The sequence below is a fragment of the Zea mays genome, chromosome 3, assembly GCF_902167145.1.
Source record: "Zea mays cultivar B73 chromosome 3, Zm-B73-REFERENCE-NAM-5.0, whole genome shotgun sequence".
Taxonomy (NCBI): Eukaryota; Viridiplantae; Streptophyta; class Magnoliopsida; order Poales; family Poaceae; genus Zea; species Zea mays.
Genome location: NC_050098.1, coordinates 156815652 through 156841843, shown reverse-complemented (window position 1 = coordinate 156841843; position 26192 = coordinate 156815652). Strand labels below are relative to the sequence as shown.

The following is a 26192-nucleotide window of genomic DNA, read 5'->3' as shown; positions in this document are numbered from 1 at the left end:
CCCTTGAAAGGGTTCTCCCTGAGCTCGCGGGCTTGTCGCCGGTCACGATCTCCCTCTTGGCGTGATCTCCAGACATCACTTCGAGTTTGTTAGACTCTTAATGAAGCACTGGTTCGGGTACCAATTGAAAGTCGCCTAGAGGGGGTGTGAATAGGCGTAATCTGAAATTTACAACTTTAAACACACATTACAAGCCGGGGTTAGCGTTAGAACTGAAATCGAGTCTGGGAGAGAGGGGGGAAACAAGTCAAATGAGAATCAAGCGAATGAACACGATGATTTGTTTTACCGAGGTTCGGTTCCAAAGAACCTAGTCCTCGTTGAGGAGACCACAAAGGCTGGGTCTATTTCAACCCTTTCCCTCTCTCAAACGGTCACTTAGACCGAGTGAGCCTTCTTCCTTAATCTCACGGGTCACTAAGACCCCGCAAGGACCACCACACACTTGGTGTCTCTTGCCTCGCTTACAAAGCACTTGAGAATAAGAATGGAAAAGAAAAAGGCCAAGCCAAGCAACAAGAGCAACAAAGAACACAAGAAAACCCTCTCTCAAGTCCCTAATGGAATTGAGTTGATTTAGTGGCTTGGAGAGGATCCAATCTATTTGATGTGTCTTGGAGTGGAGTCTTTTGCTCTTGTATTGAATGCAATGTTTGGAATGCTTGGATGCTTGATGTTGTGGTGGTTGGGGGGTATTTATAGCCCCCAACCACCAAGGTAGCTGTTCGGGTGCGCCACCGGACAGACACTGTTCAGTGTCCGGTGCGCTGCCACGTCACCCAACCGTTAGGGTTCGGAGCTCGGGCGACCGTTGGAGCTTTGTCCTCTTGCGACATCGGACAGTCCGGTGCGCTTTGACTTCTGCGCTGCGCTGTCCCTGCTGTCAGAGTCGATCGTTGGCGCGAGGTAGTCATTGCTCTGTTGGCACACCGGACAGTCCGATAAATTATAGCGGAGGGCGCCGTTGATTTTCTGAGAGTGGCTGCTTCGGAGTTGTATGGGCATGGTGAACAGGACACTGTCCGGTGGCACACCGGACAGTCCGGTGCGCCAGTCCACTGCACACTCAGGTTCTTTGCTCCATTTCAATTTAGTCCCTAACTTGAATCTTTTATTGGTTTGTGTTGAACCTTATGCACCTGTAATACATGAGTTCTAGAGCAAACTAGTTAGTTCATATATTTGTGTTGGACATTTAACCACCAAAAATAATCGTAGGAAAATGTTAACCCTATTTCCTTTTCAGAGAGATTGAAGAGCGTTTAAATCCCCAATAGATCAAAAAACTCCCATAATATATCCTAACCTACTATAATCTCTCTCATTACTAGAGTACCCAAACTAGGCTTAAAGATGTTTGTTTTCTAGGACTTATTTTTAGTTCCTATATTTTATTCATTAATAATTAAATTGCTAAATACAAAAAATTAAATAAATTTTTAGTTTTCTTATTAAACAATTTAAGCATTAAAATAAAATAAAATAAAGCAACTAAAAAAAATTAATTTATAGAAACTAAAAAGGATAGTACTAACATCGTGGCGCCCACTGCCTCAGTAACAGGCGATGACCCCTGAGCACTGTTATGTTAATTAACAATCCGCTAACTAATTACGGAAGCGAAAGAGGAAAAAAAAACCCTGTCCTTGTCTCCCACCTCGACTCTTTCCATCTCGTCTCCCTCGCCTCCTCATCTCGTTCCGCCTCCTATCGGCCCAGCTCCAAACCCTAGCCCGCCGCCGTGCTGACTCCCCTAGCCAGGCACGACGTCGAAGAGAGCAGCGGCGGAGGCGGCAACCTGATGCCCAGCCCCCCGTGGGGGCCATGGAGCTCGTCCTCGTCAAGCCCGCGGCAGGAGCTCTCGTCGAGGTGGGCTCCGGGTCCGTTGCCGGCGCGGGCTCGATCCCGGCGATGGTGGCGGCGCAGCAGGAGATTTTGCACGAACAGGTGGACCAGCTCCAACGCCTCGTCGTCGCTCAGTGCCGCCTCACCGGCGTCAACCCCCTCGCCCAGGAGATGGTGAGCAACTCCCGTCTTCAATGCTTGCCTTGTTCTATTCATCTATTGAGCTTCTCCCGTTGCATGATGTGAGCTGGCCAATTTCTGGTGAAGTATATATATGCGATTGGGCGTGGGTAAAACCACAGGTTCCTAATAATGGTGATATATGATCTGTCTAACTTTAGGCTGTGCTTCATCATAGTTCCTACATACTGCGGCGCTCCATGGTGGGAACTGGAAATTTATTCGTATTCCTGAAATTAGGAAAGTTCTTCTAATATTTAGATTATGAATGCTTGTGTTACTACGGAATACAATTAACAGAAATCTATTTGTTTACTGCAGCATTGTTGAAAAAAGCTGTTCTGAACCTTCCTTACTGCAATTGTTAAATCATCGTTAACTTCATCACGTCGCACGCTGTTTTGTATACATCGTTGCAATGTTATTGTGTTTATGTATTATGGATCATGAATATCGAAAGAATATACTTTTGAGTGGATGCTGGATATTAAGGTTCAAGATTGTGGGCACACGTTTTTTCTGCTTCCATGTTTTGCTTGCCCGCCCTCTTTCTGTACTATTAGCTTTCTATAGTGTTTGAACACCCTGCTTGTCCATGAGTCGTCATCACCATTTTCAGCTAAATTATTTCTATTCATCCGTTGACTTATGTAGTATATTTGGTTTGTTCTTGCAGGCTGCCGGTGCATTGTCTATCAAGATAGGTCAGTTTGTCCACATTGATTGAATTTGCATTGGCACAGCATGTGTGGTGGATGTCTTGGCATACAATATTGATAAAATGGCATAACACCATGATGTAGTATAGCTAACATATGACAATTGGGTATTGTTCTGAACCCGATTGCTGAAAAACTTCATGAGATTATGCTTGAATTCTTCGAGAGTCTAAAGTGACATGAGATCTGATTTTTCTTCAATTATCCCATCTTTTTGTAACTATTGCATGCTGTTCTAACTTCTAAGCACTATTTAATGTTAGTTAAAGTTCTGCAGGTAAGAGGCCAAGGGATCTGTTGAATCCAAAAGCAGTTAAGTGCATGCAGTCACTTTTTGCCTTGAAGGACATTCTTGGCAAAAAAGAAACCCGAGAAATTAGTTTACTCTGTGGGGTCACTGTTACACAGGTCTGCTCCACATCTCCCATCTGATGCTTTTCTGTACTTCCATTTGATGTATTTTGCTTTTTTCGTGTGCCCTCATAAATCTGTGCATAACATTTCAAAAATACCATTAAAATAACTGGACAGAATCTTTAGAACTGGATTCAACCGAACTGGGCTTATTTTTTTATATGCAGTCTATCGACTGAACTGGACTGTAGTTTTCTTTCTTCATTTCCCCTACGTTCAGATTAATCACACTGGTTGTGTGATTGCCTTTATTCTTACGGTCTATTACATGAACGGGCCTCTAGCTCTTAGGTCATGAGTTCGACTTCCCATAGGAGCGAATTTGAGATTGGGGTTAAAAACACCCTCGTCTGTCCACACTCCAAAGCACGTGTCTAAGGTCCGGCACAAGGTCGTGGTCGTTTTCACATGGGCTACAACACATGAGGTGTTCGTAGCAAAATTGCCTGGACAGGCGTGTGGGTGTTTTCTCGACATGTGTGAGAAGGTCTTCTTAGCAAAACAGTTGGGGCAGGGTCAAGTTTTTATTCTTACTGTATGTTACTTGAAACTGATGTTATACATTGTTGTTTTTTTCATTTTTCTTTTGTGTTCATTTTTCATGTAATAACCTGTACATTAAAAAAATTTAGGTTAGGGAATTCTTTACAGTTCAACGATCGCGAGTGAGAAAATTTGTTCGTCTGTCTCAAGAAAAAGCGCTGAGAATAGAGACACCCAAAGAGCAGGACAATTCATACTCCATAAACACTGAGCAGATACCGCCGGACATAGAAGCACAAGCTGAAGTTATTGAACCTTTGAGAACTTTAGAACCGGTGGTCCTACAGAGCTCTTTGCAACCAACGTGTGTCCCTCAGATCTCTTCGCAATCAATGGAGCTCCAACAAAGCGATTTGCAGCACATGGAAGTCTTCCAAAACTCTTTGCAACAAGCAGAGGCACAACATAACATTGCAGCTCCTATAATGCCATCTGGAGCAATGGTTATGCAACCAACTGACGCTAAGATTAGTTCAGACTCTGTTCAAAAGGAAGTTAAGCAAGAGGGAGTTCATTCTGGTGTTGCGTCAGAAGATAAGAAGTTCTTGGAAAGTATCTTTGCTCTAATGCAGAAGGAGGAAACATTCTCTGGGCAGGTTAAATTAATGGAATGGATTCTGCAAATAAATAATGTTACAGTTCTTAGTAGGTAAGATGGCAGCTTTTTAGTATCAACTGAGCTTTCAATGATCATATTTATAGTTGGCTTCACCTTTTCAATAACCATTCAGGTTCGTAACAATGGGTGGTTTGACCATTATGTCAACATGGTTGAGTCAAGCAGCAATTGAAGAGCAGACATCAGTTATCCATGTTATTTTCAAGGTTCTTATATTTTTCTTTGGTCAACATGTGATGTATTTATGTGGGCCATGTAGTTTTTTTTGACTATATTACTGGTGTAGGTGCTGCTCCACCTTCCGTTGCATAAGGCTTTACCAGTCCACATGTCAGTTGTTCTGCAAACAATTAATAAGTTGCGCTTTTATAGAACACAAGGTGTGTATAAATCATCACAAGGCTTCTCTATTTTGCGAATACTTATTGGATGGTGGTATTTTATTTTACTATAGTTTTGGAAACTTGATCTTTTAAAATAAAATTTTGTTGATCTGCACCCTTTGCAAATGATATTTTTAGTTAGTGATTTGAAATCTTTGATCCCGTTGAGTTGATGAAATAGGAACTCTGCTGAGGCTGAGAGGGATAGTTGGGTTTTTCGATTATAAAGTGGCAAAAAGCTCACTCTTTGGATTGCTTTGTTCTGATTCACTTATCCAGTTTGGTATCAATGAGATGCCATTTCCTATCAGAATTTTATCTGATGCATCTATTCTAGCATTTGTTTCCATTTCATATTCCACACTAATGTTGTATTACGTTATGCACATATAGATGTTTCTTTTTCTTTGGCCTGGTTATTAGAACTTATCTGATTCCAAGATCAGACATATCGAGCAGGGCTAGGAACCTCCTCTCCAGATTGAGCAAAGTGCTTGTAAGGATTCAGGCATTGAAGAAACCTCAGAAGGACTTAATATGTAAACAAAGGTAAATTTTCCTTTCCGACACTGACACTGACATTGCAGTGCTGTGCTGTCACTCCCTGTGGCTTATTTCTACCTTTTGTTTGAAGGAGCAAATTATAGTTTTATATTTTCTTTTGCAGGATAAGTGAAATTCTCCGTGACGAGTCTTGGAAATCTGAAGTTGATATTACCGTAAGTATCTAAGTGATACCATATATGTCAGCAGATTAGCTTTACTTTCCAACTTTAACTTTTGTGCTCTTAGCAGGAGGAGGTACTTGCTTTGACTGATGGTGCTAATGAGAGCAGGTACTTTTCCTATATGGTCTTTGCATTGAGCACAATTGATGTACTTTTCCTATATGGTCTTTGCATCGAACACGATTGAATTGCAATAGAGCTAAATGATGTACCTAACATCCATTTGACTAGTATAATTGTAGTTTGACCTTGTTTCTGTGTTCTTGTGCAGAAAGCCTGAACCCAGAAAAACACCAATGCTTCTCACTGCTTCTGCTATTGAGACAAATAAAAGGAGTTCTGTGCAGACAAGTATCCTTTACCTAAATATAGATTTGTCTCTACATAATTTTGTTTCTCTTTTTTTTTGTGAAACATGGTAAATTAAGACCATTCCATGTATAAATCAAGGCTAGTAAAGAACATATTTATTTCATCTACAGCTTCCAAGCATATACAATTTTATTTCTTTATGGTAGACGGTAGTTATCCGAGTCCAATAACTTCCATTGCATTTGTATTATCCTGTACTCATATCTTGGTGTATTTTGATAGTAGCTTGGCAGTGTCTTTCACCTTTCATACGAAAGAACCAGCTAGTTAAATGACATTGATTAAAAGTTTGTTCTGAGATGTTTGTGTTTAGACAATAAGGATTTTGGTAAATTGAGTGATTGTCTACTCTGTAAGGTTTTCTTGGTCAGTCTGTATATTTTAGTTAAATGACATTGATTAAAAGTTATTATTAATTGTCTAAACTATTAATTTAGACAATAGTTTGTTCATTCATTATTTCTCTTGGTATTTACTGTAGCTCAAACTGCCTGAGCGTATTTCCTTATGTGATCTCCAGAATCCAAACAAAAAAGAAAAGTTCTACTTGTGGAGCAACCAAACAAGAAAGCTACGTGGAAGAATGCTAATTCTGTCAGGAACACATCTACAAACAATAGCCGGCCATTATCTGCAGATGATATTCAAAAAGCAAAGATGCGTGCCATGTTCATGCAGGAGAAGCGTGGCAAGATTGACATAAATAAATTGAGTGATAAACCACAAGCAATGGACACGAAAAAAGCAGCTGGATTAGTAAATTCAAATCCATCAGCTATGCCCATAAGTCCCCATACGTCAGCTGCACAACCTGTTGACCCAAGCCCATCTACTTCAAAACAAAGCACAGATCCTCAGCCTGATAATACAGAAATTTCAGGTGGTTTGAAGTTAAACATAGGTTCCAAAAACAATGTCATAGAGAAGTTGGATTGCAAGAGAGTTCTTTGGCAAATACCACCAGGTATATTTTTGCTTTGTGCTCCCCAATTTGCCATTCTTTTGAATGTTGAATAGTTCTGAGCTGCTTATTGGACGATAAGAATCAGCAAATAGGTGTGCAGAAGTTCCAAGAACTAAGCATGCTGTCACCAGTGCAAGCTTCCGAAGTATTTACATTAGTCACCGTTCTCCAAATCAGCATGTTTCTGTGATCCAGCTTCAGTCAAATGGGAAAAAATATCCCCAAATCCTGCACGTGTGTTGTATGTTCTCTAATGTCATAAACTTGACTAAGAAATTTAAAGGTTCTACAATCTGACCATAAAAAATGGTAATGAAACAGTTTGTTTTTCTGAAGGGCTGGTTGGCTGTAAGCAATCATCCTTATTTTGTTCAGATTTCATAAATCTGTGTGCACTCAAATGATTCAGAATGTAACACATCAGTTGAAACTATGTGTTCGCTATCTAACTTTTGAAAGAAGAGAACAGTGGATGCAAGTGCAGTTTTCAGAAATGACATGAGATATTAGCAACCACGGTTATGCACTGTGTACTGTATCTGAAACAAGGATCAATCCTGTCTCGAATCAGTTTATTGCTATTATTGTCAAGCTGGAAGGTTGCAAACCCATAGCTAGTCTGTTGTCCGATGCTAAATGGTGTTTTTTCCCCAGCATTTGTAGATATGTATATAAGCATGAAAAATGACCTAACACTTGTACTCCCTCCTTTTTTTAAGGTGTGGTTTGACCTTGCACTTGCACAGGCTCTAACGTCACACTTTGACCATTGACATCTTACCTATCGTAACACATGATTTTATGAATTTCAAGGTCACATGAAAGCATTGTTAAATATGAATCTAGTGGTACCAAATTTTCTTGGTATTAATCCACAAATTCTCATATTAAGGGCTAGTTTGGGAACCCCATTTTTCTAAGGGATTTTTATTTTCCTAAGGGAAATTACTTCATTTTCCCAAGGGAAATTACTTCATTTTTCCTTGGGAAAATATAAATACTTTGGGAAAATAGAGTTCCCAAACTAGCACTAAGTGTTAATATGAAGGCTAACAAGTTTGAATATTAGGTTGCATGCACACCTGTCAAATAGAAAAGGGAGATCATTTTATGCATAAATGGTTGAATCAAATAATATCTAAGACCATCTCGCCTTGTAAACGGTCGTGCAAAGTACTGTTTTGCACTGTAAATTGCAATGTTTGCAGAGTGGAGTTTAAAATAGGGAGTGAGATAGAGAGTCTACTCGAGATAGTCTAAAGCTGTCCACAGCGGATCGTGTAAAACAGGGAGGGTCTACACTGAAGTGAAGTTTAAAATAATGGATGAGATATGATAGCAGCTGGAGACAACATAATATCCCTCAATGTACAACCTACATTTTAGCAGATTTGATAAAATTTAGTAAATAAAAGGGAATACTAATTCAACATTTTTTTATTCACCAAAGAACACCTGCAATTTCCTCAACATCACGCTTCACACCATTTTAATTTCATTTGCTCAGATATCATTGACAAGGTTGCCTCTCCTTGATTACTTCACATAAAATGAGTTCCTGAGAATTGTGTTCGAATTCATTTTCTGGGAGTTAGCAGATGGAAAGGCCTGCAATCCTTACCAATTTACATGCTGAGCTGAGCACATCAGAGATATGTTGCATACCAAATGTTGTAATTACTAGTTGGACTAGCAAGTTCAATGTTGATTCCATGGATTGCCATATTTCCCTGTTTTTTGCATAGTTTTAGTGTGCCCGTAGTTTATCTATTTGAGCTGGGGCTATAATTGCATAATTTGTGGTAGGCCTATTTATTTTTACATATGAAGCAGTCACTGATCGTTCTGGGATCCTCTTTCTTTTCTAGTGAAGGTCTGTGTTGTCTGCTACTGTTGATTCAACTACTATCAGTGAGACACCTTAATTTCGAAATACAGAACTTGCAAAGTCCATTACAGAAAAGCTTGGAACCCTTGTGATACAAAACCAGCTTTAAAAAGCTGCTACTTCCATTCTTTTTTATTTGTCGTTTTTTTATTCAAAAATGAACTAGCTAGCGACAAATATTCGAGAACTGAGGTAGTGTTTGCTAAGAGCATCTCTAAGGGACTATTTATTTTTGGCTCTCTATTTGACTTTTTTTACCTTCCCATAAAGATTACACTTTATATGTATCATTTCACTCCAACATACCATCTATTTAGTTTGGCTAGTTAGAGTGGTTAGCTAAGTTTGGCTCGAGCATCTCCAAGTGACTCTTCATTTTTAGCTCTATATTTAACTCTCTATTTACCATTTGATAAAGATTATAATTTGTATATAGCATCTCACTCCAATAGATTATCTATCTAGTTTGGCTACTCAGAGTGGCTAGCCAAGTTTAGCTAGCGAGGGAGCCAATTTAAAGACTGATAGCTTGGTGAGTCAAATAGTGAGTTTGTTGGAGAGTTATTTTGCCGTTCAGTAGCCAAAATTTGGCTTTACGAGCCATTTGACTAGTCTCTTGGAGATGCTCTCAGAGTGGTTAGCTAAGTTTGGCTAGTGAGGGAGCCAATTTAAAGAGTTGGATAGCTTTGGGAGTTAGATGGCTAGTCTGTTGAAGGATTATTTTGCTGTTGAGTAGCCAAAATTTGGCTTGGCGAGCCATTTGGCTAGTCTCAACTATTGTGATCATGAAAACGCTAGTATGATACCTATTGCAGTGTTTTTTTTAAAGTTTTAGCTTTTGTTGCTTGCTATCTTCTTTTGGGAGATTCTGCCAAAAGGTTGACTCCCGAAACATTGGCTTATTTTTTTAATCATTATTTAAAAATCTATTGCCTCTTGTTGCAGCTGTATGGATAGACCCCTCGTGGAGTGTAGGAGCTGGTGACAACAGCAAGGAGCTTGAGGTTCAAACACAGAGGAACCGGCGTGAAAAGGAAACCTTTTATACAAGCCAGAAGGACGTCCCAATGAATCCAAAGGACCCATGGGATCTGGAAATGGACTTCGATGACAGCCTGACCCCAGAGGTTCCAATTGACCAGGTGCCAGATGTGGACGCCATGGAAACGGAAAGCGTTGGCGCGGCGCCTAGCGCTGTGGCTCCTGTTAAGGACAAGCAGATTGAATCTGCCTCATCGACATCAGGCGCAGTTGCTGATGATGAGGAAGCTAATACCGATTACGAATTGCTTACGGTGCTACTCAGGAACCCGGAGCTTGTCTTTGCATTAACCTCTAACAAGGGGGAGAACATGCCTAACGAGCAGACCATTGCGCTTCTGGATACACTGAAGCAGACCGGCCTTAGCCTATCAGAGCTTGTTAACCGTCTGGGGAACGGCGCTGGGCTCCCAAAAGAGCCAGAGCCGGAGCCAGAACCTATTCCCGCTTCGCTTCCGTCACCAACTCCGCCAGACCGTACATCAAGGGTTTGTTTGTCCGCTGGCTTTCCATGTCATACATTGTTCATTGGGAAATTCTGTCTTCCGTTATTCACGTTAGATCATTCTTTGGCAGGCTGTCTGGATACCAGAACACGCAATGCAGGTGAGGGCTGCTCCAACCTTGCATCTGCCAAGCCGGGGGAGTACACCTCCTGTTGCAAATGCCGTGCAACAAGGCTTCTCAAACGTTGTCAGTTCGTTACCCTCACAACCTTACGCCCCTCCAGTCTCGGTCTTGCCGGCACAGATTCAAGCTAACGCACCCCCATCTCTTCCTCTGCTGGCGGTCTCTGTAAACCCGCCAGTCCAACATGTTTCCCCTGTGAATAACCTTCTGAACAGAGCTTCAGTGCATCAGCATGGACAGCAGCAATACGCTTTGTTGTCTGACCCTGTTGCCACGCCCTTGCATCAACAAGCAGCGGGGAGCAAACCAGCTGTAGCAGCACATCCGTCGTTGCCTGAGCCTAATGCATCATCTCACACAGCATTCCCTTGGCAATCTAATGCTGCTGACATGACCCACGCTGGACGGAATGCGACGGCTGATCCATGGGCCGCCGCCCGCGCAGCTAACTCGTATAGTACAGCATCAGCAAGCACAGTGCCGTCTGCTAACCAGAATGCTTACGGCGATCAAGGCAAGCAGGGTGCGTACAGCTCTTATGGATCTTCGGCAGCCTCGTCCCGTCCTGTTGTACCAGGGCACGGGCATGACAGAAATGGCTACAGCCGGTCTGCCCTGGTGGAGTACCCATGGGACGGGCACCACCAGCGGCACTCGAGGTCACCAGATCCTGGCGTGGTCCGGGACTACGACACCGACTATGGCGGTGCGCAGGGCTACAGTCAGCAGCCCCTGACGCAGTGGAGTGCAGGGAAAGTGCAGCAGCAGGGCTACAATCCTGAGCCGTCAAGGCAGTGGAGTTCTTCCCAGGCGCACCAGGGCGGCTACGCACCCGCCGAGCCGTCGAGGCAGTGGAGTTCTTCCCAGGCGCACCAGAGCTACGCTCCCGAGCTACCGAGGCAGTGGAGCTCCGAACGCCGTGGCTACGATGATGCGGAGCCCTCGAGGACATGGAGCTCCGGCCAGCAGAACCCGGAGGCGCCGAGGCAGTGGAGCCGCGGGAAGCAGGATCCTTACTACAGCCCGAGCCATAGCCGAAGATCGTACGATCAGCACCGGAGGAGATAGCAAAAGCTTGCTGTATTACTGCTACCACATTAGCTAGATCCTGGATGGAGGCGGTCGGTTCTTGGGAGGGTTTGTTTCATTTGATTTGATGTGAGGCCGGGTATTCGTTGCATTTGGGCTTTGTGATTGCCACCACAAGGGCCATTGAGAAAAGCTATAGGTTATTATGTATCGATGTAGTTTTTGTCTCGAAATTAAAAAAAAAATGTATCTATCTAGGTAGCTGGAGAGGGGAAAGAAGAAGAAAAAATGAATGAATGAATGATATAACTCAGGGAGGGTCAAGAGGCCCCCCGGCTCGAATTGATTGCAGTCTTGAATGCTGAGTCGAACGGTTGGCCAAATTTGTCGTCTGTGCTCGTGGTTGTCCACTCAAGGTCCGTCAATTCTAGGCGTGGTTGTTTGTGCAAAATCGTAGCGAACTCTAGGGCTGCGGCTTTCTTTCGGTTTCTCTCCAGAGAAAAATAAGCGTGGGTGTTGGGTCCTTGTTGCTTTCTGCCTGATGCTCTCGTGAAATATCTTCGAAAGAGTTGAGCTCGCAGTGCACGCGTGTGAGTGAGAGCGATTCCGACGTGCCGGGCCTACAGTACTGGTTGGTGGCTGAGCGTGGCACACGTGCACGTATGATGGGCAGTCAGACACGGATCGGTCACTCGTGGTCGGGGCGTCTGGCGGCTGCTGCTGGTCGGCGCACATGCGCCCGCGCGCCGACCACACGCGGTCCGGTCTGGTCAGGGACGGGACGCGCGATGTCCCTAAACCCCTCCAGAACACGCGGAAAACCAAACCGATAGCCGAGAGCAAAAGCTCGCCACGGCACGCCAAAATACTCCTCCCCCTCCCCTCATCGTCCTCCTCGGCTCGGCCGGGCTCCTCTGATCCTCTCCCAGTCCGGCAAAATACACCTCCCGCTCTCGCGTCGCGTTCCTGTCCCGTCGTGACAAGCACAAACACGTAGTAGCAGCAAACCGAAGCGACGCGTGCCCGTCCCGCGATGGCCACGGCGGCCGCGGCCAGGCACCAGCACCAGCACCAGCAGCGCCGGGGTGCCCAGCGGGGGCGGCGCCGCGGGAGCGGGATACGGTGCTCGTCGCCGGCGCAGGAGTTCGCGTCGCTGGCCGCGGTGTTCCGGCGGCGGCTGGTGGTCGGGGCCACCACGGCGGCGGCCGCGGCGGTGGGGGCCAACTTCGGCGGCGTCACCAGCTTCCTGCTGGGCCTGTCGCCGGAGCTCGGCCGCTCGCTCCGCCTCGACGTGCTCTACCCCGTCGGCGGCTTCACGCGCTGCCTCGACTCCGACAATGGGTTCGGTAAGCGCCCACCGCCGCCGCCGCCTACGCCTACTCCTCTCTTCCACCTCCCCCTACCCCCCACACATCGTGCTCAGCAGTCTAGTCCTCCCAACTGCCGTCCGCATGTGCTGGTACTGCAAGGCTTCGTTTTCGAAAGTCGAAACAGAGTAGTAGTACCTTGAAATTGAATTCGAGGGCGATTAATTTGCTCGCGATCGTTTTTCAATCTGCTGGGAGAGGAGAGGGCGCGAGGCGTCCCGCCCCGTCCCGTCCCGTCCCCGTCCTTGCTGAGCAGTTGGTTGATTAATTCACTTGAATTGATTGCCTAGTGCTGTTGGTGGTTAGGTACTCGTCATTACAACAAGCTGCACACAGACGCAACGCAACGCATTGAAGTGCTCTCGGTCGCCTTCCTCGTGAGACACATTGGAGAGCCATCGCTCTCAACCTCACAAAACATTTTGTCACGCGCAACCAATGACAGCGTTTCTTATTAGTGCCCAGTTGCTAGCAATTAGCAAAGCAACACGGTCCATCACAGGACAAGAATTGAGAGGGGTCGTTAAACAAAGAGTAGCAATAATCATCAACAGATCGTCTGCTTGGTGTTGCAAAATTGAAGATCTAAACAAAATTACAATAAGCATCAACAGATCACCTACGCTGTCAGCCTGCTGGAGCCTAGAAGGGAGGCGCACAGAGTGGCGCCGCGACGGCTGACGCCTACACGACTGAAGGAGCGGCCGGTAGGCCGGGGCGGGTGCACACCGCTCGTAGTAGAGGTGACGAGTGCCATCAGCCACTAAACTAGTTACGGCCTTACGGGTATCCCACGTTGCTGTCAAGCAGCAACTTTGCGCCCCACCGAAATGTACAGAAATAGGGAAGACTAGTGGCTGCTTTGGTTGGTTGGTGTGCACATCCCACTGACTGGAATCAAGAGGAGAAATCGCGTCAAGTGCTCGTTTCATTTGTTGTTTCGGAAGTTCAGTTCAATTTCATCTTTAGCAGCCGGAATACCGGATGGACTGGATTATAAAGACATAATCTGTATGCTTCTAATACAGATGATTTACTGACCCGTTAGCTCCTGAAGCCTGGATCAAGAACCAAAACAGTTTCTGGCACTGAGGCCTCCAACTTTTACATTTTTTTCTTCCTATTTTTAGTTCCAATACAAATACATTATACATCAATGGAATAAGGGAGAGTCACGAGCGAAGGAAAAATAGGCACCTCTGATTTGTATATTTCCCTACATAACGTGGCTACAAACACGAGTGGCTCCAAAAAAAGTGGTCCTTCATGCATCCAGTTACTATATCCCAACTACATATCCCTGCATCCAATGAGATTGTATGTGTGGATCATGGGCTATCTCGTGCCACAATTAGAACCAGAAACGGCAAACCACTTGGGCTCCATGTAATCACAACTTATCATTGCTGGCATCTAGTGGATTTGTTTTTCTCCAAGGACCATAAGCATGAGTTTTACTAGATAATGATGTTAAAAGAGAGGCACCATAAGAAGAGCTATGAAATGACTATCTATTAGTAACAAGATTTTTCATAGTAAAAAAAGTGGCCCTTCATGCATCCAGTTACTATACCCCAGCTACATGTCCTGCATCCAATGAGGTTGTATGTGTGGTTCATGGGCTTGGATTTAGGACCAGGAACGGCAGGCCACCTGGGCTCCGTGTAATCACAACTTATCATTGCTGGCATCTGGTGGATTTGTTATTTTCTTTCTTTCTTTCTTTTGGGTGGGGGTGGATGTTTTCCTCCAAGGACCATAATCATGTGCTTTACAAATTAATGATGTTAAAGAGAGGCACCATAAGAAGCCTTATGAAATGACTATCTATAAGTAGCAATATCGTTCGTAGTCACAATTTTAGTACGCCCCTGCCAATTTGTGTTGTACTAACTATATGGTGTCCGCATTTTTCTTTTGCAGAATTCATCTATCCATCAAGTTGGGTTGGAGACCAGACGCTACTGTACAGAGAAGCGAAGAAGGCAGAATTGCAAAGATCGCTAGACCCACCGCCACTGCCAAACGGAGGATCTCCATCTGGGCCTCGGAACATCAGTGAACCTGTGGCAGCATTTGGCCCCCCTGGATCCAATGGGGAGCTCAACGTCAGTGTCATCGTCTCCACTGTGCCACGAGACTTCTCGTAAGTTCACTCAGTTTCTCACTTGCCGTTTATTCCTTCCAAAGATCATGTGAACTGTCTATTTGATTTCTTCTATATGCGAGATATGCATATCCTGCAGGCAATATGGTTTCCACTAACGGAGCAGTTGTTTGAATCGTTTCGAACAGGATCGAGACGTTCGGCAGCCCAAAAGACGTGGGGGAAGTGGTGCTCAGAAGGATCGCGAGGACGAGGCGAAGCCCGGACATCAACGCTACCCTTATCGACGCCGCCGTGAGAGAGGACGCGGGCAGGGTGAAGTACTACAAGCTGGAGTTCCGAGTCGAGAGCCCTTCTTTCCGGCGGCACAACGTCGCGGTCTGCTGCGTGAGGGACGGCAGGCTCTACACCATGAACGCGCAGGCACCGGAGTCGGCGTGGAAGGCGGTCCAGAAGGAGTTCTTGGCAATGGCGGACTCGTTCGGCTTAGTTAGCGACGCTTGATTGACATGCAGTTAGGCACGCAGTTTTGGTTTTGTACCCCTGAGCGTTTTGTCCACTAGTTTGCAAGGTCTCGGTAACGAGATGCCGTGGTTTGGTGTAGAGAAACTAGGACATGATGTTTCTGTTTCTGTTATACTACCTTACAATCATGTCTGAAGTTTTCTTCTGAATCCGTTGGATCTGATCTTACATTGCATTGCATTGCATTCAAACTTCTGTCTCCATTACATTGCACGCATGACCTGGAGTCCTGAACGACCATTTTGGCTGTAGGCATTTGTAGGATGTTTCAGCTGACTCGGCTATCTCCATGAGAAGTTCTGACAGCTCCCTGGCTTTGAGAGTATGGGTTAAGAGATGGTAATGGGTAAAAATCCGCTGGGTATTACTTGCCCAAACCTATACCCGCGAAGAAAAAATACGCCCGCTAAAAAACTCATACCCATGACGGGTATAAAATTTTGCCCAAACGTATACCCATGCGGGTACCAACGGGTTTCCCATACCCACTAACATCAATATAAAAAATAATTTATCATGTAAATGACAATCAATACATTAATAAGCTAGCATAAAAGGAACAAGTGATAATCAATGTTAGCCTAAAATTTGTTACATGAAGTTTATTTCAATTAGAACATATTAAATTAATAATATTATGAGACATATTTATAAGGAATGTTGATTTTAAGGCGGGTTTTAAAAACCCATGGGTTTGCAGGTATGGTAGTGGAAGAACAAATCCATGCCCACGTACCCGTTGGGTTTTCATTTGAACCCATTAACAAACCCATGGGTAGAGAAATTAATCCAAACTCATACCCTAATAGAGAAAAATCCACCGGGTTTCAGGTAGCGGGTACCAATTGCCATCTCTAGCATGGGTTCTATGCGGGCCCGGGCCAGCTCAGTACGAATAAGCGGGCCAGGCTCGGACAGTAAACTAGGCACGGTGGGCTAGTCCGGCACGACCTGTTTACCTCTAAGCCCGTTAAACCCGTTTTTTTGCACTAAAACGTGTTTACTGGCCCGCTTTTTTCCGTGAGCCCGTTTAGACCCGCTGTGGGCCAGACTCGACAGGAAATCGAGTCCACGGGCTTAGACGGCCCAGCCTGATTTTCTAACCGTGTCTAGCGGATCGGACCCAAAATGAGTCGGGCTTCATCGGGCCTGGACCCGGACCGGGCGACCCCTTTGGCCATCGCTAGTTGGCATGTGATCAGCTCCCTGCAGCCCCCTCACCTCCGTGCCCGGGTTCAGCGACGCCATCCGCCGCTGGAACGACGCGTCGTCCTCGGCGACGACGCCCGCCCGCCTGACGGCACCGTACCGCTCCGCCGTCAGGACGTTCGCGTTCATCATCGTCATGCCGTCTCGGAACCGCTGTGACGGCCTCACCATCGCCATTGCCAGGGTCACGTTCACGTCCTGCGTTGCGTTGCGCCCACCAACACCAGAGGAAACAGCACGATGGTGAACAGACCACCTGAAGGACGTGTCGTGTGTGTGTGGTGTGGCTGGGCCATCGTCACCTACCTCGGCAGGGCTGAGCTGGTACAGTCTCTGCTTCAGGTACTGTGGCCCCAACCGAAACGTCTCCACGGGCCGCTGGTGGTCGCCGGCGACGTTGGTTTCGAATTCGCAGTCCATGTAGCGATCCTCTGGCCGCGTTTCTTGCGACAGCTAAGAGTTCATCGATCAGGAAACCATGGTTAGGCTGAAATTCGACCCCCTTCTTGCCCTTCTCGGCGAAACAGTCAGACAACCCTCGGTCCCGGATTTCCGTCTCGTTACCTGCTCGAAGACGAACACCATCGGCTTCCCGGCGGCGGGCATGAGGAACGAGACGAAGACGGCGACGGCGACCCTTTCCGGGCAGTGCTCCATGGCGAGCGCGAGGCTCAGCCCGCCGAAGCTGTGGCCGACGAGTACCGCCTTCTCCTCGGGCGCCAGTCCGGCCAACGCGGTCAGGAATGGATGGCTGTACTCCTCCAAGGACGGCACCTCCTCGGCGCGCCCCGGGGCTGGCGCCGCACGCGGCCATGTCCAGCGCTGTGACGCGGTGGCCCGCGGATGACAGGAGCGCGTGGCCACCTTGTACCAGCACCACGCGCCGTGGCAGACGCCGTGCACCAGCAAGAAGTGATGCTGCCGTTTCCTGTCACTCTCCATGGTCGTCTCTAGGGCTGGAAACGAGCCGAGCCAGGCTCGGCTCGGCTCGGTGAGGCTCGGTGGAATAGCGAGCCGAGCCAGGCTCGGCTCGGTCACTTCGCGAGCTCGATGATGAGGCTCGGCTCGATATAGGCTCGCGAGCCGGCTCGGCTCGGCTCGCGAGCCTGTACACTCAAGTACTCAACAACAATAATTACGGTCATTAGCTTAAATTTGAAGCACAATATGTTCCATATAATAAAAAATTATGTCCCTGCACTCTAGTTCCTTGTGAGTTGTGACCAAAACAACACATTGGTCACTAGATCTAGATAACTGGACACTAATAAACAAACTGACAACTGACAGGTGATAGCTGCAAAAGTTTGGACCGAGCCTTGAGCCGGCTCGCGAGCCTCACCGAGCCGGCTCGGCTCGGCTCGTTAGTGTAGCGAGCCATGGAATTAGGCTCGGCTCGGGCTCGTTTAGGCTCGCGAGCCTCACCGAGCCGAGCCGAGCCTGATCGAGCCCGAGCCGGCTCGCGAGCCTCGAGCTTTTTTTCCAGCCCTAGTCATCTCTGCTCTGCGCCTCTGCGATTAGTGGGATCAGGACGACTTGCTCACAATATCACTTAAATTGGAGGAGGAACCGAGGAAGAGGTGAAACATCCTTGTCTTGTTACCAGGTGCCACAGGAAAAAAAAAACCATGCTAGTGGTTGTTTGTCTGGACTCTAGAGAGAGCAAAAAATCTAGGATTATGAGCCTGTTGAATGTAATTTTCAAAAGCAGATGATTCAACAAAGCAAATACACAGATCAAGCCTATATATCAAACCACACATCTAAGACCTAGCAACATCAACATTGTACTCCCACAATCTAGGACAACCATTAAGATTAAACTCAGGGACTAGGCAAAGGCAGTTCTGCCATGCTTCAGTTTGCATGCATTTCTATGATGATTAAGATGATAAGTGCCACCAGATGATTTAGCAGACAAAACACACTTGTAAACTTTGCACTAGCATGACACCTTACCCTCACACCCTCAACAGCCTTATATATCTTGTCAAAGTCATTCACGACTACAAACACAGAACAATAAGACACTACATTATGGTTCAAACACAGATCACAAGCACAAATCACAAGAACAAGCACCAGATTAAGAACTTACCAAAGTCGGAGCACTAGATCGGTCCCTCATGGCTACAAACACATAACAAGAAGGCACTAGATTAGGGTTTGAACATAGATCACAAGAACAAGCACCCGATTAAGAACTTACCAAAGTCGGAGCACTAGATCGGTCCCTCACGACTACAAACACAGAACAAGAAGGCACTAGATTAGGGAGCACAAACACAGACCACAAGCACATGCATAAGATTAGGAGCTCACCAAAGCCAGAGCACCAGATCGTTCCTTCACAGCTACGAACATAGAACAAGAAGGCACTAGATTAGGGTTCGAACATAGATCGGTCCTTCATGGCTATGAACACAGAACAGAAGACACTAGATTAGGGTTCGTCGGTTCAACCACAGATATAGAGGCGACAAACACAAATCACAAGAACAAGCAAATGATAGCAACTTACCAAAGCCAGATCAACAGATCGGTCCCTTATAGCTACAAAAATAGTTAAATGATGAACTATATTAGGGTTTGGAACACAGATCACAAGCACAACTGCACAAGCACAAACACAGATCACAAGCACAAGCACCGTATTAACAACCTACCAAAGCCGAAGCACCATATCCAACCCCGACGGCTCGATGATTAGGGTTAAAACACGATTAGGCATCGGTACAGGGAGAGCCGTAGAGGATCAGCGCAACCGAAGTTGGAGGGAGACTGGAAGAAGAACAAAAGTTGGAGATCAGAGCACCAAACTTAGGGATTCGAACCAGAACCAGAGGCGGCGCGAGCAAGAGAGCACCACCAGAGGAACAAACTTACTGTCTTACCTAAGCTAGAGGCCCAGAGCACCGGATGAGGCGGTAGAGAGGCGGCGAGGGAGGCGGCGGAGGTGGCTAGGGAGGCGGCGCTTTCCAAATCGCTAGAGGGTTCGGGCGAGACAGAGTGAGAGAGGAGGCGGGGATGGGGTGCGGGGGCTGGGCCGCAGGGGGGTATGTGTTTATGGATGCCGTGCCTAACCGTTCTTTAACCCTAATTGGCTCGTGCCCATGTCGGCCCAACGTGTCCCCTCGCCAGCCCAAGCACGACACTAGGGGTCGGGCCGTGCCAGCACGGGCCGCCACCGATCATGCCATGCCGTGCTTGGGCACTATAGGCCATGCCGTGCCCCGTGCCGTCCCGGTTAACCAGGCACTGTTGGCCATCTACAAATGCATGCATCGATTTGGAGGCTGCTGGAAAGGGGCAGTTGTCGTCGTCATTGTTCCACGGACAGAGCGACACTTTTAAGGGATGCAAACCCTTAAATTTCTAGAGTCTATCTTAGGCCGTGTTTAACATATCGATATGTCGATACCAATCGATCCAATTCTAAGGCTATCTTCAGCAGATCCCCTATCTCATCATCTATCTCATCCCCTATTTCAAACTCCACTCAACAAATAGTGTCATCTACAGTTTCGTGTCTCCTATTTTACCCTATCTACTAGAGACAGTCTAACAGTAGACGATTGACCTATTGGTTAGTCAGTTCTGTCGATACCGAACACATTAGAGTTGGATTGGTCGGTACCGACTTGCACACAGGAAAATCGACCAATACCGATCCAAACCAGTTGTATCGACCGTCTGCTACCACATGTTGTTTTCTGATTTGTCCACACTATTTTGAAGTCTAAAAATCCATTTTTTAAAAAAATCTTGGAATCCAACCTATAAATAGAGAGATGTTTAATTCATTAATACCCCTCATCTCCAATTTGCTCTTGCTGCTATTATTTCACTTCTTCCACTCTTTTCGCTCGACTAAACCATCATAGCCATATCTTCCTCAGGTTCGGACGTTGATATGACCGAATACAAGGTACTCGATATGATGCATTAAATTATGATGGGTGCGACGATAAAGCTTGACTACTCGATATGATGCATTAAATTATGATGGGTGCGACGATAAAGCTTGACTCTTGATTTTCAACGAGGAGAAAAATGATGCCCCATTAGGGCATGTATAACCCTAAGACGGTGGAACGATTTTTTAAGTACATGAGACAATAAAGAAACTACATGGTATAACCCTCTGAATCATAAATAAAGTTAAGAGACAATGTGTATGAAGAATCGTATAAAAAGGCCGTCTCTTGAATTTTTTTTTCAATTAACCCACTAGAGACTCTTTAAGAGACCACCTGATAAATGGGGTTGTACTTATTCACGCCCTTAGAGCTACATCGTCGAGAATCGTAAAGCTTTTCATGTCCGGTTGATGTAAGTTTGCTTAGTGAACGGTACTTGATATAGTTAGGCACGCAGTGTTGAACCCCTAAGACAACTAGGATAGATATATCATGATGTTTTTGTTAGGTTATATCCAACATATCGTTTATATAGTCGTGTAAAACATAATTTTGCACCGTAAATTGAGTAGACTTTGAAATTAAAGATGATGAATATGCTGATAGAAATAGCCTTATACCTTAGAAAGTTACAACTGCATTGGATACAAAATCTAGTCTTATTTCATCGTGTTACTTCAAACTTCCGTCTCCATTTGTTCATCTGAAACAAGCGTACCTGAACAACCATTTTGCTGATAGCCATTTACATGATACAAGTTTCAGCTGTACTTGTTGGCAACCTCCATGAGAAGTTCTGACAGCTCCCCTGGTTTCGAGAGCATGGACATATGGTCGGCTCCCTGCAACCCCGTCACCTCCGTGCCGGGGTTCCACGACGCCATCCGCCGCTGGAAGCCTGCCGGCACTGACGCGTCGTCCTCGGCGACGACGCACACCCGCCTCACGCCGCCGTACCGTTCCGCCGTCAGGATACCCCCCTTCATCGTCGCGTCGTCTCGGAACCGCTGTGACGGCCTCACCATCGCCATTGCCAGGGTCAAGTCCTACGTTGCGCGCGCCAGAGGAAGCAACACACGTCAGATGGTGACGCCCGCGTCACCGCGTGTGTGGCTCAGGAACTAGTGGGCTAGTGGCCATTGTCCGTTGTCACCTACCTCTGGGGGACTGAGCTGGTACAGTCTCTGCTTCAGGTACTGTGGCCCGAACCGAAATGTCTCCACGGGACGCTGGGGGTCGCCGCTGGTTTCGAATTCGCAGTCCATGTAGCGGTCCGCTGGGTACTCTTCTTGCAAAAACTAGAGTCCATCGATCACGAAATCATGGTTAAAAATAAAATTTGACCCCTTCCTGCCCTTTTCGACGAAACGATCACGCAACGCAACCCTCGGGTCTCGGATTTCCGCTTACCTGCTCGAAGACGAACGCCATCGGCTTCCCAGCGGAGGGCATGCCGGTCGCGACGAAGACGGCGACGGCGACCCTGTCCGGGTACTGCTCCATGGCCAGCGCGAGGCTGACCCCGCCGAAGCTGTGGCCGACGAGGACCACCTTCTCCTCGGGCGCCAGGCCGGCCACCGTGGCCAGGAGCGGCCGGCTGTACTCCTCAAAGGACGGCACCTCCTCGGCGCGCCCGGGGCTGGCGCCGCACGCGGCCATGTCCAGCGCCGTCACGCGGTGGCCCGCGGATGACAGGAGTGTGGCCACCTTGTACCAGCACCACGCGCCGTGGCAGGTGCCGTGCACCAGCACGAAGTGGTGCCGCCGCCGCCGCCGCTCCGTGCCGCTCTCCATGGTCCTCTGTCCTCTGCGGTTGGTGGGATCAGGACGCAAGCACACTTCGATCGGAGGAGGAAGAGACAAAATATCCTTGCCTTGTAGTAACTAGTTTTCTTTTTGAGACACTTATCTTGCCATTGGTCCGACCTTCTTTCGCCTTCTACTTCTGCGTCACTACCTTCATATTTTGCTCTAACAATTTTAAACTACGGTTAAAAGGTCTAAACTACCCTCAGATTTAAATATTTCATAATTTTTTTGAGTGTTTGAGTTAGTGCAAAGCCCTAGGCAGCTGACTTTCATCTAGACCTTGCACCAATGTCTTAATGATTCAATACTTTTATACTTAGATATAATTCTTGAACGTGCATATATAAGCCTCAATGATTGAAGACTTCTATACTTACACTATTTCCAGCAGGTCTTCTATAATATAAGCAGCTTTAACGTGTAATTCGAAATAACCCGAGTCATTTTATTTATTCAATAATATAAGCAGTGTTCATGACATATACAGGTGCTACTAGTAGTGTAATACTACACTACAAGCTGCAACAATAGTCGTCGTCGTCAATCGTCATGTTCTCAGCCGCATCTGCTGGCTACCCGTCCAAGGACGTCGCAGAGTTCCCCAGGCTTGGAGTTCATGACGGCGTGGTCGGCGCCAGCGATCTCGTGGACCTCCGTGCCAGGGCTCATGGCCACCATCCAGCGCTGCATCTCCTCGGTGCTGGAGCAGTCGGCATTGGCCACCACGAACACCTTCCTGACGGACCCGTAGTTGGCGGCCGTGAGCAGCGCCGCGTCCTTCATCAGCGGGTCGTCCATGAACTGGTTGCCGGGCCTCACCAGCAGCTTCGCCAGGGTCAGGTCCTCCGCGGGGCTCTCCTGGTAGTACTTCTCCTCCATATACCTTGGACCCATCACGATCGCTGTCCCTTGCTGCCCCACGCCGGGGATGGGCACCTGTTGGCAGTCCATGAGCAGCCCTTCGGAAGCATTCCTTCTCATGAACTGCGGTCATCGCAAAAGATGGAGTTTTTTTTTAAAAAAGACTTAGACATATATATTTGTGAGTTGAAACTTGAAACAATGGCTGTGGTGCATCCGTGCATGTGCGTGAGCCGTGAGGTGTGTACGACCTCGTCGAGGGTGACACCCAAGTGCTTGCCGACGCACGGCAGCGCGGCGGCCACGAACACGGCGGTGGCGACCTTGCTAGGGAACCTCTCCATGGCGAGCGCGAGGCTGACGCCGCCGTGGCTGTGGCCGACGAGGACAAGCCTGTCGCCGTCGGGGGCCGCGGCGACCGCGTCCAGCAGTGGGCGCGAGTAGTCCTCCAGGGAGCGCACCTCGTGCAGGCGCGCCGGGTGCGCGCCCGCCGCTGCCAGGTCCAGCGCCGTCACGCGGTGGCCGGCGGATTCCAGCGCGGTGGCCACCTTGTACCAGCACCACGCGCCGTGGCAGAGGCCGTGCACCAGCACGAAGTGCCTGCCGCCGCCGACTACTTCCATTATTGCTGCTAGCTGTGCCCTGTGCGTGCAGCGGCGTGGAGAGTTTGTGATCGATTGCCCCGGCATCATGTTTATATAGAGGCAGTGAGGCACACACGGTGGTGATTGCCACTGCTTCTGCTTCAAGTTGATCATCGGCCATCCTTCCTTGTGCTGCAAGAAGCAAGTGTTGACTCAATTCCTGGCTGCTGGTTTCGTTTACTGGATAATGGAACAGTTCTGAACTTGAGTTGATAATGCGCGAATTCATTAATTGAGGGATACCTTTGGTCATGGAGAAAAATACTCGCGCCATTACAAATTTAAGCTGACTTTTTTTTTGGATACAAATAGTCGAGGAAGCTAAATAGACATTTTCCCTTTTGTTAAGCTAAATACTCGCTCATATTGTCGACATGATTCTCTCAGCTCGTTCTTTGTCCTAGCATTGTCGGGGTCGGGGGCCAACGGAGGGCATATGGATGGTAATGTCTCCATTCCAAACATTATGCTTCACAAGAATGCCATCCGAAAGATTTGTTTCATACAAAAGGTACTTCAAACATATTCTAATTGGTTATACTATTAACCATGTATTCTTACTTTTCTAATTTGTTTCCACATATTTAGCATCCAAGGAGACAAAAATACCCTTGCATGCTTTTACGATCTCTCTCCTATCTCTACTAGGTCAGTGCCCGTGCGTTGCAACGGGAACATATAAATTAGTCAGGAACCATCTTAGAAGGTTTTGCCAAAACATATTCACACAAACAGTAAATTAGTCAGCATTATATTCATTTACGAGAAATTGTTATACAATCACATGAAAAACAACTAATTGTGATTCCTCTTTTCAAGTATTGCTCTAGCTAAATTAGGAACTTGATTCCACACAAGAGGACACATTAAAGAATTTGGTATTCAGAAAGGAAAATATAGGAGCACATCGTCGTCAAAATATGAAAAGAGGAATACCACAGAATTCTAGAATTGTACTAACTTTAAGTTCGGGTACATAGCCTATGTAACAAAGGTGATATGATAAACAGCCAACTCAAAGGTAATCTGCATACCTAAGGTATAACATGATCATCACAGTATTGACCACCACAGTATTGTAGACATCATTCACTTGCACATGCCATAACTATAATGTTGTAGTGCCAGCCTTGAAATGTCATATTAAAATTGAATAATAGGTGTGGTCGTTGTGAAACTGAGGCACCTGACATAGAGGAACAATAAGCTTAAGATCAAACCTGTGTCACCCAGGTTAAGTGCTAAAACATGATTTCACAAGCTACCTAGCATAGTGGACATGTCCTTCTCCATCGTATATTGAGGAGCTTTGGGCCTAGTTGAAATCATGTATATTAAAGCAACTGATATTTCACAAGTCAGAAAGTATAGCCTAGGCATGTCAACTTCTAAATTTCAGGAAGAACTACCTAAGGAAACCCCTGTGATCTTCTAACACTTACAATGATTCATCGTCCTAGTCCAAAAATCTTGTCTAATAAATAAGCTAGTAGCAAAAATATGGGACGCTAGATTCCTTATACCAGAAATAAGGTGCTAGCAAAAAGAAAACATGACGAATACCACAGAAACTGTTTCTGCAAAGATACATAATCACACTTTCAGAAGAACAATTAAATTTATCTAAAGCCGAGTCTTGATGGTATCTATTGGAGTGGTGATAATCGACCAGCAAGCACCAACAGTTGTGATTCCTCCCGCCGCTCTCCCACAAGTCGTTCCTGGCGCCGGCCCACCCCTGGTCTGGCAGCATCTGGACGCGCACGGGCTACGCCGGCGCCGGCGCGCAGCTCCACTGCGCCACGGGGACTGCGGCGGGCTCGGCGACGCGGTGCCCACGACGCTAGCGTGGGTGAACCTCCACCACGACAACGACCAGACCTCGTACGGCGTGAGCGTGGTGGATGACTTCAATGTGGGCCTGTCCGTGACCCCGCACGAGGGCCGCGACAACTGTCCCGTCCTCGCCTGCCGCAAGAAAACCTCACTGAGAGCTGCCCCGGCGAGCTGTAGCTGCGCTCCTCGGCCGACAGCATCCTTGCGTGCAAGAGCGGCTGCGAGGCCTTCCGCATCGACGAGCTATGCTGCCGCAACATGTACAACAGCCCGCACACCTGCCGCGCCTCCAAGTACTCGGAGTTCTTCAAGCGCGAGTGCCCGTAGGCCTTCACCTACGCGCACGACAGCCCCTCGCTCACCCACGAAGCAATAGCGAGAGCAAGCGATGAGGGGTCAGTTGTGGCTCGCGCGGAGGGGGAGACGACCGAGGGGGGTCTGGGGGCGACGCACGCGGGCGGGGTAGGGGCCATAGGATGGACGGTCCAGATTAACAGAAGGCAGAACAAGGGGAGGAAGACTACCTCTTCAGCCTTAATATAGTAGTATAGATAGTCAA

At 47.1% G+C, this 26192-nt stretch overlaps 4 protein-coding genes and 2 pseudogenes across 8 annotated transcripts; 3 read left to right on the top strand and 3 right to left on the bottom strand.

The window, feature by feature from the left end:
* The first annotated feature begins 1585 nt into the window (after nt 1–1585).
* Nucleotides 1586–11720, top strand: LOC103650799 (homeobox protein LUMINIDEPENDENS). 5 transcript variants are annotated; one of them, XM_008676368.3, is made up of 13 exons: nt 1586–2019; nt 2702–2729; nt 3022–3152; nt 3791–4350; nt 4433–4526; nt 4607–4700; nt 5150–5252; nt 5371–5422; nt 5499–5539; nt 5703–5782; nt 6324–6767; nt 9601–10184; nt 10273–11720. In XM_008676368.3, the coding sequence occupies exons 1-13, from the start codon at nt 1825–1827 to the stop codon at nt 11392–11394; spliced, it is 3528 nt and encodes a 1175-aa protein (XP_008674590.1). In that variant the 5' UTR covers nt 1586–1824; the 3' UTR covers nt 11395–11720. The 5 variants fall into 5 exon arrangements, with proteins under 5 accessions (XP_008674590.1, XP_020405965.1, XP_008674591.1 ...); XM_020550376.3 differs by having other exon boundaries at nt 1619–2019; nt 4634–4700; XM_008676369.4 differs by having other exon boundaries at nt 1619–2019; nt 4634–4700; nt 5496–5539.
* Nucleotides 11721–12173: 453 nt separating this feature from the next.
* LOC100274771 (uncharacterized) lies at nt 12174–15503 on the top strand. The gene is made up of 3 exons (NM_001374113.1): nt 12174–12701; nt 14646–14868; nt 15018–15503. Exons 1-3 carry the CDS (start codon nt 12389–12391, stop codon nt 15331–15333), a joined length of 852 nt encoding a protein of 283 aa, NP_001361042.1. The 5' UTR covers nt 12174–12388; the 3' UTR covers nt 15334–15503.
* Nucleotides 15504–16157: 654 nt separating this feature from the next.
* Nucleotides 16158–17505, bottom strand: LOC103650798 (probable esterase PIR7A; annotated as a pseudogene).
* A 3596-nt stretch (nt 17506–21101) lies between these two features.
* Nucleotides 21102–22330, bottom strand: LOC100192086 (uncharacterized). The gene is made up of 3 exons (NM_001137509.2): nt 21894–22330; nt 21641–21781; nt 21102–21529 (listed from the first exon to the last, which is right to left on the bottom strand). The coding sequence occupies exons 1-3, from the start codon at nt 22275–22277 to the stop codon at nt 21245–21247; spliced, it is 810 nt and encodes a 269-aa protein (NP_001130981.2). The 5' UTR covers nt 22278–22330; the 3' UTR covers nt 21102–21244.
* A 383-nt stretch (nt 22331–22713) lies between these two features.
* LOC103650797 (esterase PIR7B) lies at nt 22714–23857 on the bottom strand. Its single transcript, XM_008676365.3, has 2 exons — nt 23405–23857; nt 22714–23276 (listed from the first exon to the last, which is right to left on the bottom strand). The coding sequence occupies exons 1-2, from the start codon at nt 23843–23845 to the stop codon at nt 22848–22850; spliced, it is 870 nt and encodes a 289-aa protein (XP_008674587.2). The 5' UTR covers nt 23846–23857; the 3' UTR covers nt 22714–22847.
* Nucleotides 23858–25488: 1631 nt separating this feature from the next.
* LOC103652305 (osmotin-like protein) lies at nt 25489–26176 on the top strand (annotated as a pseudogene).
* The last annotated feature ends 16 nt before the right edge of the window (nt 26177–26192 follow it).

Excerpts from the sequence above, each read along its gene's own strand:
- LOC100192086 (NM_001137509.2), bottom strand. The coding sequence starts at position 22,277 with ATGGAGAGCGGCACGGAGCGGCGGCGGCGGCGGCACCACTTCGTGCTG. Across the intron at positions 21,782-21,893 it reads TGGCGTTCGTCTTCGAGCAG|TTTTTGCAAGAAGAGTACCC; the intron begins GTAAGCGGAAAT and ends GATGGACTCTAG. Across the intron at positions 21,530-21,640 it reads ACCAGCTCAGTCCCCCAGAG|GACTTGACCCTGGCAATGGC; the intron begins GTAGGTGACAAC and ends CGCGCAACGTAG.
- LOC100274771 (NM_001374113.1), top strand. The coding sequence starts at position 12,389 with ATGGCCACGGCGGCCGCGGCCAGGCACCAGCACCAGCACCAGCAGCGC. Across the intron at positions 12,702-14,645 it reads CGACTCCGACAATGGGTTCG|AATTCATCTATCCATCAAGT; the intron begins GTAAGCGCCCAC and ends TTTCTTTTGCAG. Across the intron at positions 14,869-15,017 it reads ACTGTGCCACGAGACTTCTC|GATCGAGACGTTCGGCAGCC; the intron begins GTAAGTTCACTC and ends CGTTTCGAACAG.
- LOC103650797 (XM_008676365.3), bottom strand. The coding sequence starts at position 23,845 with ATGATGCCGGGGCAATCGATCACAAACTCTCCACGCCGCTGCACGCAC. Across the intron at positions 23,277-23,404 it reads TGGGTGTCACCCTCGACGAG|TTCATGAGAAGGAATGCTTC; the intron begins GTCGTACACACC and ends CGATGACCGCAG.
- LOC103650799 (XM_008676367.4), top strand. The coding sequence starts at position 1,825 with ATGGAGCTCGTCCTCGTCAAGCCCGCGGCAGGAGCTCTCGTCGAGGTG. Across the intron at positions 2,020-2,701 it reads ACCCCCTCGCCCAGGAGATG|GCTGCCGGTGCATTGTCTAT; the intron begins GTGAGCAACTCC and ends TTGTTCTTGCAG. Across the intron at positions 4,527-4,606 it reads TTATCCATGTTATTTTCAAG|GTGCTGCTCCACCTTCCGTT; the intron begins GTTCTTATATTT and ends TTACTGGTGTAG.